We start from the raw sequence: 13,219 nt of genomic DNA on the forward strand, positions 1-13,219 counted from the left end.
TTAATTAAGAGGATGGATCTGAGTTTGTATTATTTTATTTTATAGAAAATTGTACATTTCTCCGTTATTTCTTATCACTTGATTGACAAAATGTCTATTACACTTACGTAAATCTAACCTAAATTAAAAAACTGGTTAAAAATAACAATTAGTTAACAAAAAATTGTCATGAGACAGGATTAAACTTCTCCGTGCAAAAAGCCTCTTTGTGTTGGTAAAAAATCTTCTACACAGGAAAAACCCTGACTATGGGTCAAATTAAAAAGCATTAACGTTAACCTGTTCTGAAACTATTAGTCATACACATCTGACAATTTTTACTACAGTTTACTCACCTAAAACATCTGTAATTGGGTAGTGCCATGAATAATTTGTAGATGTCAACTAACTTCAAACAAACTTTCTGTAAATACACAGAAATCTTAATCTAATCAGTATTTTGAGTGATCAGCTTTTGGATTTCAATCAGTACCAGTTGTCTTAGGTACATTTGCACACAAGTTAGTTGGCAGGGTGGTTGTTCTGAGCATCTTCTGTACATTTAGACTGGCTCAGTATCTCCTGTTTGAGTAATCCAAGACTGATTCCATGCAGTTGAGATCGGGTCTCTGCAGGGAGCTGACAGTATGTTACTGACTGTTGTTCATTTTACCATTTTGCTAAACACGTTCTTTAAGACTTTTGTCTGGCTTTAGGTTTGGGCTTGATGCCAGGCTGCTGAGAAAATTTGGGATATATCTGACACTTCCCTGATGGCACTTGGTGATGAACAAAAATCTAAACTTATAAAGTGCCTTAACTTTTTTTTCCTGCCTGTTGCCATCTATGTTGAGTAGAACTGAGATAAATGCAGGTGCTGCCAAACAAACACTGAACCACAAATCTAAACATCTAGAGTGCCTAATTTTTATTATGTTTTTGTGATTCGACAAATGTTTCCTACAAATTGAGTCACAAATTACTAAACTTTTTGCTGGCCACACATTTTTAAAAATACCCTGTGGAGTTTTGTTGTAAACACAGCTTCTGTTTACAGTCAGCGTAACCCGTCAAAACACATTGTTGTGTCCGCAAGGTGTTAGAAATTCATTGAGAGCATTTTCTTTTGTACACAACATTTGACTAATGCTTTCCTGCATTTGTTGGTGCTTTGCGCTCATTGGCATAATACTGCAACCTGTCGAATACTGGAATTATGTGGAACAATACACAGGAATTTGTGGGGCTGTGGCTTCCTGGGACTTACTCCTGAAAAGAAAACAACAACATTGCTTGGTACATGTTTAAATTTTAAAAAGAACGACCTGACTCAGTTTAAAACAAGCTATTAGCTAGAAAAGAAGGATTTACCCCAACTGATTTGCGAATAGCTGATGCTGCCTGATCCCAGGAAATCAATATTACTTCAGGGTATTGGAAAAGTTGTGGAATTTTACATCAGGGTCGCGGTGAAAACCTCGTAATAAGGCAGAGTCGAGTGCAGAGACCAGCAGGGGTAAACAAGAGCAGAATAAACAGGATGGAGGTGCAGGAAAGGTGAGAAGATGGAGAAGCAGAGGTGGTGAGTGAAGTGATTTGAGGGAAAGGAAGTAATGCGCTGTGAGGGAGACGAACACAACAAGGAGGTGCGGTGCTGTTGAAAGGTAGAGGCAAGATAGGAAGGCTGGGTGGTTAACTTTCAAGATGAACGGGGGGGGGAAATGAAAGAGCTCTTTGTAACAAGTCCCAAGGTTGGATGTAGCGATTTGTGAATAACACGCGTGTATTTGCATATTTTTGTCAAGGGAGATATGTTAAAATGTGTTTTGTACGTGTGTGTTGATGCTTCCCTGCAGGACGTGGATGCCTCGGAGATCAAAGTCCAAGTGTGTGTGTACGCCTTTGACCTCCTCTATCTCAACGGCGAGGTAAGGCCTTGTGATGATGAAAATATTACAAAGAGTTCTCTCAAAGTGTTCCTGTCATTTTAAACACTGGCTTGTGCGCGTGTTTATTGTTTGCGCACATACCCGTGTGCTCGCTGCTCCGCCGAGATGCCAGCATCGTCCCTGAATGACAATGATGGTGCTACTGGAGGCCGTAACTAGATAATGATTGTAACGCTCATTGTAATTCCAGCGGAGTGTGTCTGAGTGTGTGCGTCTGTCTGAGAGTGAATCGGTGCCTTTTTGAGTCTCTGTGTTTGAGTGCTAACTTACTGAGTGTGAGACTAAGAGTGTACGTTTCTATCCAAATAAAGCTCAGTTTTTTAAAGGAAATTTCACAAAAGTCTGTTTGAAAAGAAGTGCTAATTAGTGAGCGTTTCCGTCAGCCAGTGCAATGTGAGTCGTCCCAAGTGGACGGAAACAAAATTACATAATTAAAAGAGCACTAGTGACTCCTAAGTTGTGCCATTTCATTGCTGCTTCCCACCTAATAGGGCATTTATGTAAATGGTATGAATTAATTTTTCTCTTTATGCACAGGCTTCATCTTTTTGTTTGGCTGCTTGCCCTTTATTTGTTTCTGATTATCACTCTTCTCTTTAAATTTGCAGTGTGTAGTTCCCTGCAACCTGCCCTCTTTGTCACTGCTAACTCTGTTGTTGTTTTGGGAAAGGCTGTTCATGCTATTCCCACCAGATGCCTCCCAGCTAATGCCGGACCAACCAGCAGAAGCTGCTAGTCGGGCTGTAGCTACCACAGCGGATACCAAGGTCATGTCCTTGCTGCTGTTTTTTTTAAATCTAATGACCTGAGAAGATACATACACTGCAGGTGCTGCTTTTATAAGGCTGTTTTCACATGTTTTGGACCAGATATCTACACATTGGACAGTTTTTAGGCAAAATGTGAGGAAAATAAATAAATGACATTTAGTGACTGTGTGGAGACGGCTTTTAAAAACAGCATCACCACGAATGCATGACATGTGTCCAATGCCTTTAATGCAAGACCACACATTGAGGCTTCCTTAATGCTTGTCAGTGTGTCAGAACTTGCCATGCTTCTATTTCCCAAACGTGCATGAACTCTCCAGAAAAGCAGCAATTATATCACATTGACTCCCAGGATTGTCACAAACGTTGACATGGCGATGTTGGCACGGACAACAATCACATTGCTCAAACACAACATGCTACAACTTGAACAATCTCATTTGCCCTGGATAATCTACAAGACAAATCTGGTAGAACATTGTTTACTCCAGTAAACAAAGGTTTAAAGGTTCTAGGATAAACTGAGTTGTTTCCTGCTTTAGGTTTGACATGCATTGACATGCAGGCCTCATATGTGCACAACAAATGAACACGGAACAGGTGTGTAACACTGAAAATGAAAATTTTGCTGCAAAAACAAATGTAACATCAGTTATAGGGCTGCACAATTAATAAATAATAATGGCGATAAAGATTTTTGCTTTTAATTACATGAACATTGAAAGTGATGTTAATCAAAAATACTCTGCTCCTGGAAAACAGTCCATGTAAATACAATCATGTGAATTAAGTCTAATAGTACAATACCTTATCCACTCTTTTCAAGCTATTTTTGATTGCACACCCATCTGCAGTAACTGAGTGGAGACTAGAGGCTTCTCTGTGCACACCCGACTAGCTAGTGTCTGTTGTAGCCTGCATGTGAGGCATGTAGGGAACATTGATACCTTGTTGTGTCTATCAGTAAGTAGATGTTCAGCAAATGTGAAGGTTTGGGTACAATTTTAGTTACATTTGTAGCTAGAGATGCACTGAATTCCAGTGAAGAATTTGACATATAAATATCGTTTTTTAAAGTTATTTTGTAGGGCCTTGTGCTGATGTTATTGGATAGGTCAGTAGAAGCAGACTGGAAAGTAGGGAGAAGAATCGGGCGAAGGCCTGCAGCAAAGGGCCATGAGCTGGAATCGAACCCAGGCCACTATGCTGGGAATTATAGCTTCTGTTTGTGGGTCGTTCGCTCAGCCAGCTGGGTTGTCTGGGTGCCTAAGAACTTGTTATTGAAGCAGAGATTGTATTTTAGTAGGAAAGTAGCACAACATGGAAGTTAAAGCAGTGCTCAATTTCTGTAAATGCGACTGTGCAATTAAAATGTATCTCTAAAATCATTGAATATGTGTTAAATAATCATGATCTCAATACTTCTTAAAATACTTGCCATAATCATGCAGCCCAAGTCAGCTGTCTAGGCAAATTATAATACCAGGGCTCCAGACTGCGACTAAATGGTCGCATTTTGCAAGCGCAAGTGAATTTTTCATCTACTCGCGCATGTGCGACCAGTAAATTTGCCGATTCTTTTTTTTTTTTTTTAATTACTATTAAATATTTTTTGTTGCTGACAAACTTCTGCTCCACACTTCAGCCCAGTAGACAGTCATGCGCAAATGAGCTGGTTTAACCGACATTAACTCCAAAAGAAGAAGAAAGGAGACGAACACCAAAGAAGGCGGCGACGAGCGAGAGTGAGAGCGGGGGGCGAATGACAGTGAAGCTCCTGATGTTTCACAAGGCCTTTATTTACGTTCAGCCTTATTTTAAACACAAATTCACCTTTCTGTCCTTCACTCCTTTCTTGTTCTCATTCCAGCTGTTTCTATGTTTAGACACATCCTTTGCTAGACAGCAACAGCGTGGAACTGTTTTCTTTCATCTTTACGCAAATTTTCGGACTTTTCTGCAACGTCTTGTCATGTCAAGAAACCTCGTCTTAGAGAAACACTTCCTGTGCCGCTGAATTGGTCACAAAATAAAAGCCTGTAGCATTAAAAATACATCTTCAAAATAAAAGCCTGGAGGAAACCGTTATTTTAACACCAGCAAGACAAAGGCTTGCCAAAATTGATGAACTGATCAACAGATCAGTGATTCGGTATAAATACATAATGTGCACATGCATAACACATGCCTGTGCTCAGCACAAGGTCATTTTTATTACAGATTTCATCCATCGGAAATTATACATCAACTTAGCAGCCTTGGTGGAGTACTGCTCTCTGAGTGCTTTTCTTCTTATGTTTTGTCAAGTGCTGCACAGTGAAATGTGAATTGAAAACATAGTTTCTGCATTTACTGTGCAAGTATTTATCAGTAATACAGTTAAAATGAGAGGAAATGTGAATATTTACGTTGCAAGTCAATTTTGGTGTGCGCCCCTAAATTTTCTGCTTGCGCTCCGAAAATTTTAAGTTAGGGGCCACTGTGCTCCGAGGAAAAAAAGTTAGTCTGGAGCCCTGAATACTGTCCAAACACATTCTGTTTCTGTTGGAAACTGTCGCCAGTATGTCAGGCAACAGTATTATCAGTGCTACAAAGCTCCGTATGAGTAGTGCAAAGCTAGATCTGAATGCCAACCAAAGCAAAAAAAAAAAAACTATTTCAGATGCCTTTGCTATTGTTGCACCATATGAGAAAGGTCCCAAATGACTTGAACTCAAAAACGTCTTTATTGTAAAATGTCTTTTTTCTGGCTTTTTGAATATTTTTCTTACTTTCTCTGCAGATGCACCTGCCTACAGAACCCATCCAGTCCTTCTAGAATGATTAATTCTTTCATAATAGATTCATTCAAGTCATCTGGGTAAAATTCCTGCATTGTTTTATTTCGCAATATATGTCACAGAAAAACAAAATATCGAAATGTCAGTTTTTTTTTCCCCCCAACACCACGTTGGGGGGAAAAAAAAACTCGGTTGACATTTTGAGTCATGTAAGGATATAAAGTTGACATAGAAGAGTCGAGGGACTGAATAATGTGAAAAGGCTCACAAAATTGAGTTCTCGTCAAACTCTGCCTCAGCTGGTGAGTTGCTCTGGGGGAGTTTGTACTCCTAACTTCAGGATTTCTGTAATATTGCTCAAACAAAGACATGATCCCCCACTAGCTTCCCACGCACAAACATGGTCGGCCATGTTTGTCAGAAGCAGAAAGGAAGAGAAATTGCGTTTTGTTCTTTTCGGTCTCTCTGGTAGACCAGAAATTGCAGCAATATGTCGGTGCTGCAACTGTGTGTTGCAGTGTCGTCATTAATTAAATAGCATCTCTTGACCTTTACTGTGTTGTACTTTTATCAGTGCCTTTCTACTTGGCCCAAATGTTGACAGACTTGTGGTATTTAGGATAATTTTGCTCCTTTTTTCCCGATACATATACTCAAAAAGCCTCCAGAACTACAGTAGGTGGGAAGAAACGTGCTCATACGGATTGTGTGCAACTTAAGACGTAATGTGTTCTGCAGATTTGAGGCCGTTTGTGTGTCCGTGCACGTGAGCGTGTGGGTGTTTGTACGTGCGCCTAAAGCTTTCGTGACTGTGTATCTGTGAGTATACTCTGTGACTGTGTGTTTGTGTGTGTGGGGGTAGACGGCAGAGATGGCATTTCATCCTTGTCATTGCAAGGCTCCAAGCTATGAAGAGGAAATGGTTGTAATGATACAGTTTTGCCGTTTGTAATGATGTGTGTGTTTCTGTTTGTGTGTGTGCTCAGTCTCTGGTGCGACAGCCGTTGTGCCGACGTCGGGCTCTGCTGAAAGAAAGCTTCTCAGAGGTAGAGGGAGAGTTCGTGTTCGCCCGATCCATCGACTCTGACAACACCGACACCATCGCCGAGTTCCTGGAGCAGTCGGTCCGAGGTGTGTGTTTGTGTGTGCGACGCAGACACACTTTCTCACTTGTTTTCTCTCCTGCTGTCTCTTTGTGTCTTGAACTTTTTTGTGTGTGTGTGTATGTGTGTAATAGCTGCACTTGTTTCCTCGCCTGCTGTCCCTGTGCGTCTTGAACCTTTTTGTGTGTGGGTGGGCTGCGTGAGAGTTTCATTTGGTTTGTGCCTTTGCCTGCTGCCTTCATGTATAAATTGTGAGAGTCTTGTGTGTAGTACTTGTCTCTCTGTGTGCCGTCTCTTTGTTTGGCCTGCATGTCGATTGTGTTGCAGTGTGTTGGTGCGAGTGCGACGGAGAGGGAACCTATGAGTTGTGTAATTGAATTTTCTCGTGTCTGTCTCACTCTGTTTATGAGAGAGAACATAGAATTGTGTTTCCTGTGTGTATATGAGTTATACGACTATGTCCTTGTCCACTGTCTCCCTTTTGTGTGAAACAAAGACCTTACATGTATCTGAAAGATAATCTCTTCATTTCCTTTCTGCACAGCCAGAATCGTGTTTTGGTGTATTAATGTGTTTGTGTGTGTATGTGTGTACAGACTCCTGCGAGGGCCTGATGGTCAAGACTCTGGAGAAGGATGCCACCTACGAAATTGCAAAACGTTCTCATAATTGGCTCAAGGTTTGTGTGTATGTGTGGCAGTGGAGGTCAGCATTGTGGCGTAGTAGTGATTCACATATACTTCATGAAAGACACCTCAGGCACTCAATCTTCTTCTGTTACTTCACGAGCACATACAAGTATAAAGTAAGTGTAAACACAATTTAACGATTTTTATTTACTGTTTATAAAACTGTTGCACCATTTAGCTGTTATTCTTTTCAATTCCCTCTCTGGTTGTTGATGAAACCTCAAAAAACTCTTCCCAGTTTATTAAAGTTCAAGCAAACAAATTCATCACACACGCTGCCTGAAATTTGGACCCCCTGGGAGTGCTCATGTGTACAGCAAAGAAAGTTTATTTGTATAGCACAGTTCTTACACAGCGCAATTCAGGGTGCTTTACAATGGCAAAGATATACAATCAGAAAAAAACATTTAAAGGTAAATATACATTGAAATCGTAGAAATAAAACATAAAAGTAGACATTAAGATCCTAAAAGTGCATTAAAAGACAAGAAAATAGATTGAGGATCTAAGGGAAAACTGCAGTAAATAATGTGGTTTTCAGGCCCGATTTTAAAGAGCCGACAGTTTGATGAGACCTCAGGTGTTCAGGAAGTTTATTCCATAGGTGAGGAGCATAATAGCTGAATGCTGCTTCATTATTTTTGGTTCTGGTTCTGGGAGCACAGTAAACCTGTCCCTGATGATCTGAGGGCTCTGGATGCTTCATATGGAGCTAATAAATCCATGATGTATTCTGGTCCAAGACCATTCAGTGCTTTGTAGACCAGGAGTAAGATTTTGAAGTCTATCCTTTGACTAACAGGAAGCCAGTGTAGTGATTTGAGGACCAGTGTAATATAGTCCAGTTTGGTGTTAGTTCAGACTCTGGCAGCAGAATTCTGGATCAGCTGCAGCTGCTTGATTTATTTGTTGTTAAGACCTGTAACGACACTATTACAATAATCTAACCGAAGGAGTTTAACTGAAAATAAATGCATGAAAAGGAAAACCTTGATTCTAACAATGCTCTTCATATGGTAATAGGCAAATTTAGTAACAGTATTCAAGTGGTTGGTAAAATTCAGGTCTGAGGTTTCTGGCTTGATTTGTAACTAGTGACATGGAGTCGAGGTGAGCACTGATCTTTGACCTTTTATGTTTGGGGCCAAATACAATCAAGGAGTATAAAACAAATACAGAAATAAATGCTTGGTTAGAGCAGACTGTACAAGGAGATTCTTGGTCATCCACACCTTTTATAGTTCATCATGAAAAGATGGAAAGCATGTACAATTAAAAGCAACTCCGCAGTCCAAATGCAACGGGAAATTCTAAATTCTCCAGAAATCCTGCGCTATATCCCGTTGTAGATCTATTGTGTTATTAATAGACCCATTTTAAGTCCACATTGGTCTGCACACTTGGACACAGACAGCATGAATTGGCTCTAACGCTACTTGACACTTGTAATATTGAGTGATTCGGTCGTACCTGTTTAAGAGAACAAAGTAAGCTAAAACGGGAGTTACATAATTGAAAATTCCTTAAAAATGTCTAATGTAGTCACGGAAATCTTTTAAATTTCGCACGTTGGAAGCCAATACTGTGGTTTGGAAAACAGTACACTTGAAATTAGCAATTGATTTTCCATCTTTCACTTTTTGGTCAAACCTTCAACTTACAGCATAGGACTGATGATTAAAAACAGCAGTAGTCAAAGACAGTAATGACACAGTCAATGAATATAAATCAAAGCCCCTCTAAGTTTTTTTTTTTCACCAAAGTCATCCTCAGCTGTACCGTAAAGTGACTTAAATGTAACAGCGTTGCCACTAATGATACAGAAAGCCCCAAAATGCTAGCTGACAGGATCAATTCCTTACATTTGAAACCCTGGAAATCTGAATCTGTGATTTTGACTACATTGCAGTTTCAGTATGGAAATGCTGCGCTGTGACGTTGATTGCTTATTTCACCCATGATGTGTCTCCCAGCATACAAAAGGCACCATATGCTTTTGCTAACGAGGTAAAAAATAGTATTTCACTGGAGGGGGTCTTAGTGCAAAATATAAACAATTGAATCTTTTGAATGCGCAACATGTAAACATGTCATTACAGTGATGAAGAAATCTGTTACAAGAAGACACGTTCATTTAACCGTGTTCACCCAATCTGATGCCATATTTCTGGAGGAACATTTTAAAACCATAAGCTCATCAGAATTTTTAGGCTGCAGTTGAAACCTTTGACTGGGTGCTAATTGTTCCCTCTGGCATTTGATTTATGCAAAGGCAGCTGCAGTTTCTAGAATTACAACTGATCTGTTTGTATTGAGATGCATACTGCTCCAGTATAACATACCAGTATTTTTATTCTGCTGTATTGGACCATGATACAACTCTATTCATGTAATATTTATAACTGTCTCTCTCGCTTGCTGTTGTCCACCCCCTTCCCCAGCTGAAGAAGGACTACCTGGAGGGGGTGGGCGATACGGTGGACTTGTGTGTGATCGGTGCTTATCTGGGGAAAGGAAAAAGGACGGGCACCTACGGGGGCTTCCTGCTGGCCTGCTACGACGAAGAAAATGAGGAGTTTCAATCCGTCTGCAAGGTATGCTCAGTGTGTATTTCATAAAGGGTGCAATAATGCAGTCAAAAAGACCTTAATTTTTTCGTCTTAAAGCATAAAATGTGCAAATTAGTTTTCCAAGTTGACTATTTCTTTGCTTATTTCAAGGATCAGATTGTAGAAATCATTCATTTTTTCAAAAGTAACCTCTTGTCCAATATACTGCAGATACAAATGGCTGGATGTCCTCAATCTGTAATTTCCTGACTGTAAAAGTGAGCCTAAAGCTTGATGCTTGTGTTATTTGCTCCCAAACTGACATGGAGAGGAATTGTGGACATCAAAACATTTTAAATTTCCACCACCTTTAGTTCACCTTGCTTTCCTGCAGGCTGCAAAGTTTAGGCGTCCAACCAAACATCCCAGGAGAAACTAATTTAACATTTCTGATCTGGAAAAGTGTGGCAGCATTTCCAGGCAGCAGTCAAAACCAACAGTTCAAAGTGTTAATCTATGTAATTTAATTTGGCCCCGTGGCATTTGATGTATATTAACATATAATGTGTAGGAGGAAAGACTGATAAAATATTTGTTCACAGTGTAGCCAATTTTCAGCTCAAAGAGGGCATATTTACGTGTTATTACACCCTGAGGGCTTTGCATGCAGACTTGTTTGCTTTTCTTCTGTGTAACACAATATATATTCCAGGGTTTTGTGTGAAGGTGCTCAAGAGCGTTAATTGAATATGAAGGCTTTTTGTTTTTGTCTGTAGTGTGTGTGTGCGTTTCAGTCATGTTTGTTGTATTTTATGTTTGTGCTGTAGTTCTGTTTGTGTGTGCATCTCTTTTTCCCCTCAAATCTGAGTTGGAGGGAAATCTTTACAAGTGTGTCAGCGTGACTGGTTGCATCTTAGGAAAAGTGTTAAGCGTGTATTGGGAGCATGCGTGACCACTTGAGTGTGTGTTTGTGTGCATTTGAGATGAGAGCGAGTCGCAGTACGACTTCGCCACAGAGCATAAATTCTGTCTCTTCTCTGTCCTGCGAAAACCTTCCATCTCCATTTTTTCCCCCCGTCTCTAACTTTTATGTCTTTATCCATGAAAAAGGGGATTTAGTGAGCAGCGAGTACAGACACACACTTTCTCCAGAAACCCCCTGCTTCGCTTTCACATGCTTACACACTTTCACACCTGGGAGCTCATTGGTACAACCACAGCGTTCTGCTTTTGGCCACTGAGCTGCTCCACTGGAGCCGTCTGAGGTTAAAGTGCCCATTAGATAACCATGTTAACTTTTCAGGCACTGCCGAGGGTTTTCTCCCATTCAAGCTTTAAGTTCTGTGAATATAATCTACAGCTCGACTGATGCTGCAATTTTGGATCCAATACTTATTTTTAAAGTGAATAAAGTCTGATATTGATATATCGACCCATATTCTTTATATATATAAACAGTGTACATACTAGGGCTGGAACCGAATATCCGAATATTCAGTCGTTACGGTGGTATCCAAATATTTATTTTGAGATCCGAATATTCTGATATACCCCTGGCTCGGCTCGTTCCTTCGAAAAAAAAACACAGCTTTTCTTTCAAAAACAAGGACATTACTAAGTGACGGCAAACTTTTCAACGATTGTGTACATATACATGTACCGACAGCATGTTCAGGCTATACAGAACAAGGACCATAAGGAGATTATTTTTTTAAATTTCAGGAATATATTTCATCTAGCATTTAGCAACTTAAGATGGTGACACTGCTTGACTCTGCACCACCATCTCCTGCATACTCTGCTACATGTGCTGCTAACGGTGGAGGACATCATTTCTAAATTTACCCCGAGGTTTTTATTCTTTAAGCTGTTAAAACAGGCATCTATTTGACAACATTTATGTCACTAGAGATGTCCCAATCAAGTATTTTTGGCTTCCGATCTGATCAGAGTGATGCAATATTAAATATGGGCTGATATCAGATAACACCCACTTCAGGTATTGTAGATTAGCTGTAGTGCCTGGTTGGTATTGTAACAACCAGAGGAGGCAGGCACAAGCTGAGAGCATTATGGGAGTTTAGCTAGTAAAGGTGCACCATGACAGAGACTTCTGGGGCTTATTGATCTCAGGCTGGCCAGTGAGTGATGATTCATGTTGGGTTTCATTAAAACAGTGATCCTCCATCCCAGAGAAATGTCTGATGGCTGTCATTTTGCCATGTTTCTACATGAACAGAAAGCCTCAGGCACAGTTATGTGCCAAAATTTACATGAATCAAACTCAAAACATCCCTATCTGACATCGATAAACTGATTGGACAGTTTTTGCAGATTGCTGTCTGTCCTCCCCGAGTCTGCTTCTGCTGAACATTTCGCCTGTCTGGAAAAAAAAAAAAATTCTCCCCACTGTTGTCAAGTTTTGCTCAGAGAATGGATTGGATTTCCTTGGTTTGTCTGTACACATTTTGGAAGGTCCCCACCCTAATATGTAAAGTTTCTTGAGATGGCATGCTGTGTAGAAAAAATAGTAAACATTAATGTTTCCACACATGACATGACTGTCCTGGATAAGTGAGGTTAGACCAGCTGAAATTACATGACAGAGGACACTACTTGCTGTGATAAATGTTAAATAGCACTTATCCTTTATCATTGATTTTTCATTGTAATCCTGTTCTCTGTTTGCAGTGTTGTTAGCTCTAGTGTTGGAAAGTCCTTCAGTTTTAAATATTTTAGCAACAGGAGAGTTTTATTTTATGCCGTCAGCATATTTGAAACTCTCAGGTCTCAGCTCCAAAAACTCCAAACTCCAAACAGTTGTGACCAAATGCTGCACAGCATTTGGTCACAACCATCCTCTCAGTGCCACCTGGTGCATCCACTCACACCAGGTTTTTATTCACACTTTCATCTCAGATTTTTGGTCACATAAAGATGAATTCAACTCTGAGATGTGTTGGCTTTCATTTTGTTTTATCTCAGTTTAATGTGAGCAACTTGGCAGTTACACTTTGTGCTTTTTTAAAGTTGTGCCGGTGCTTTACCTCCCCCACAAGCATTGCAACTTCCACTAATATTTAAAAAAATACAGTGGGACACAGTCTTCAAAAGCCAGAGCCAAAATCAGTTCATTACATGATTAAATCGCACACTGACTGACTGACTGACTGACTGACTGACTGACTGACTGACTGATGCTCCTGCACTTAACATACTTTGTACCAGTGGGTTGGCTACATTCTTCATACTTGAAACTGCGTGGATTTGACAGGAAATGTCATTCATTTTCATGTCCTTTTTAAATCTACAAATAGTACAGAACTTGATTTTTTTTCCTGTTTTGTCTTTATTGCAAAATATGTCTCCAAAGTCGTCTGGACAAATGCCTTCATAACTA

The 13,219-nt window shown here is 40.0% G+C and overlaps 1 protein-coding gene across 1 annotated transcript in view; it reads left to right on the forward strand.

Moving 5' to 3' along the window:
- The window catches only part of lig1 (ligase I, DNA, ATP-dependent), a 90,222-nt gene that overhangs the window by 50,801 nt on the left and 26,202 nt on the right, over window positions 1-13,219 (forward strand). The window contains 4 exon segments of the mRNA XM_051953303.1: window positions 1,836-1,907; window positions 6,465-6,609; window positions 7,178-7,260; window positions 9,712-9,864. Coding sequence (XP_051809263.1) covers window positions 1,836-1,907; window positions 6,465-6,609; window positions 7,178-7,260; window positions 9,712-9,864 — 453 coding nt within the window.

Source organism: Acanthochromis polyacanthus, chromosome 9 (assembly GCF_021347895.1).
Source record: "Acanthochromis polyacanthus isolate Apoly-LR-REF ecotype Palm Island chromosome 9, KAUST_Apoly_ChrSc, whole genome shotgun sequence".
Taxonomy (NCBI): domain Eukaryota; kingdom Metazoa; phylum Chordata; class Actinopteri; family Pomacentridae; genus Acanthochromis; species Acanthochromis polyacanthus.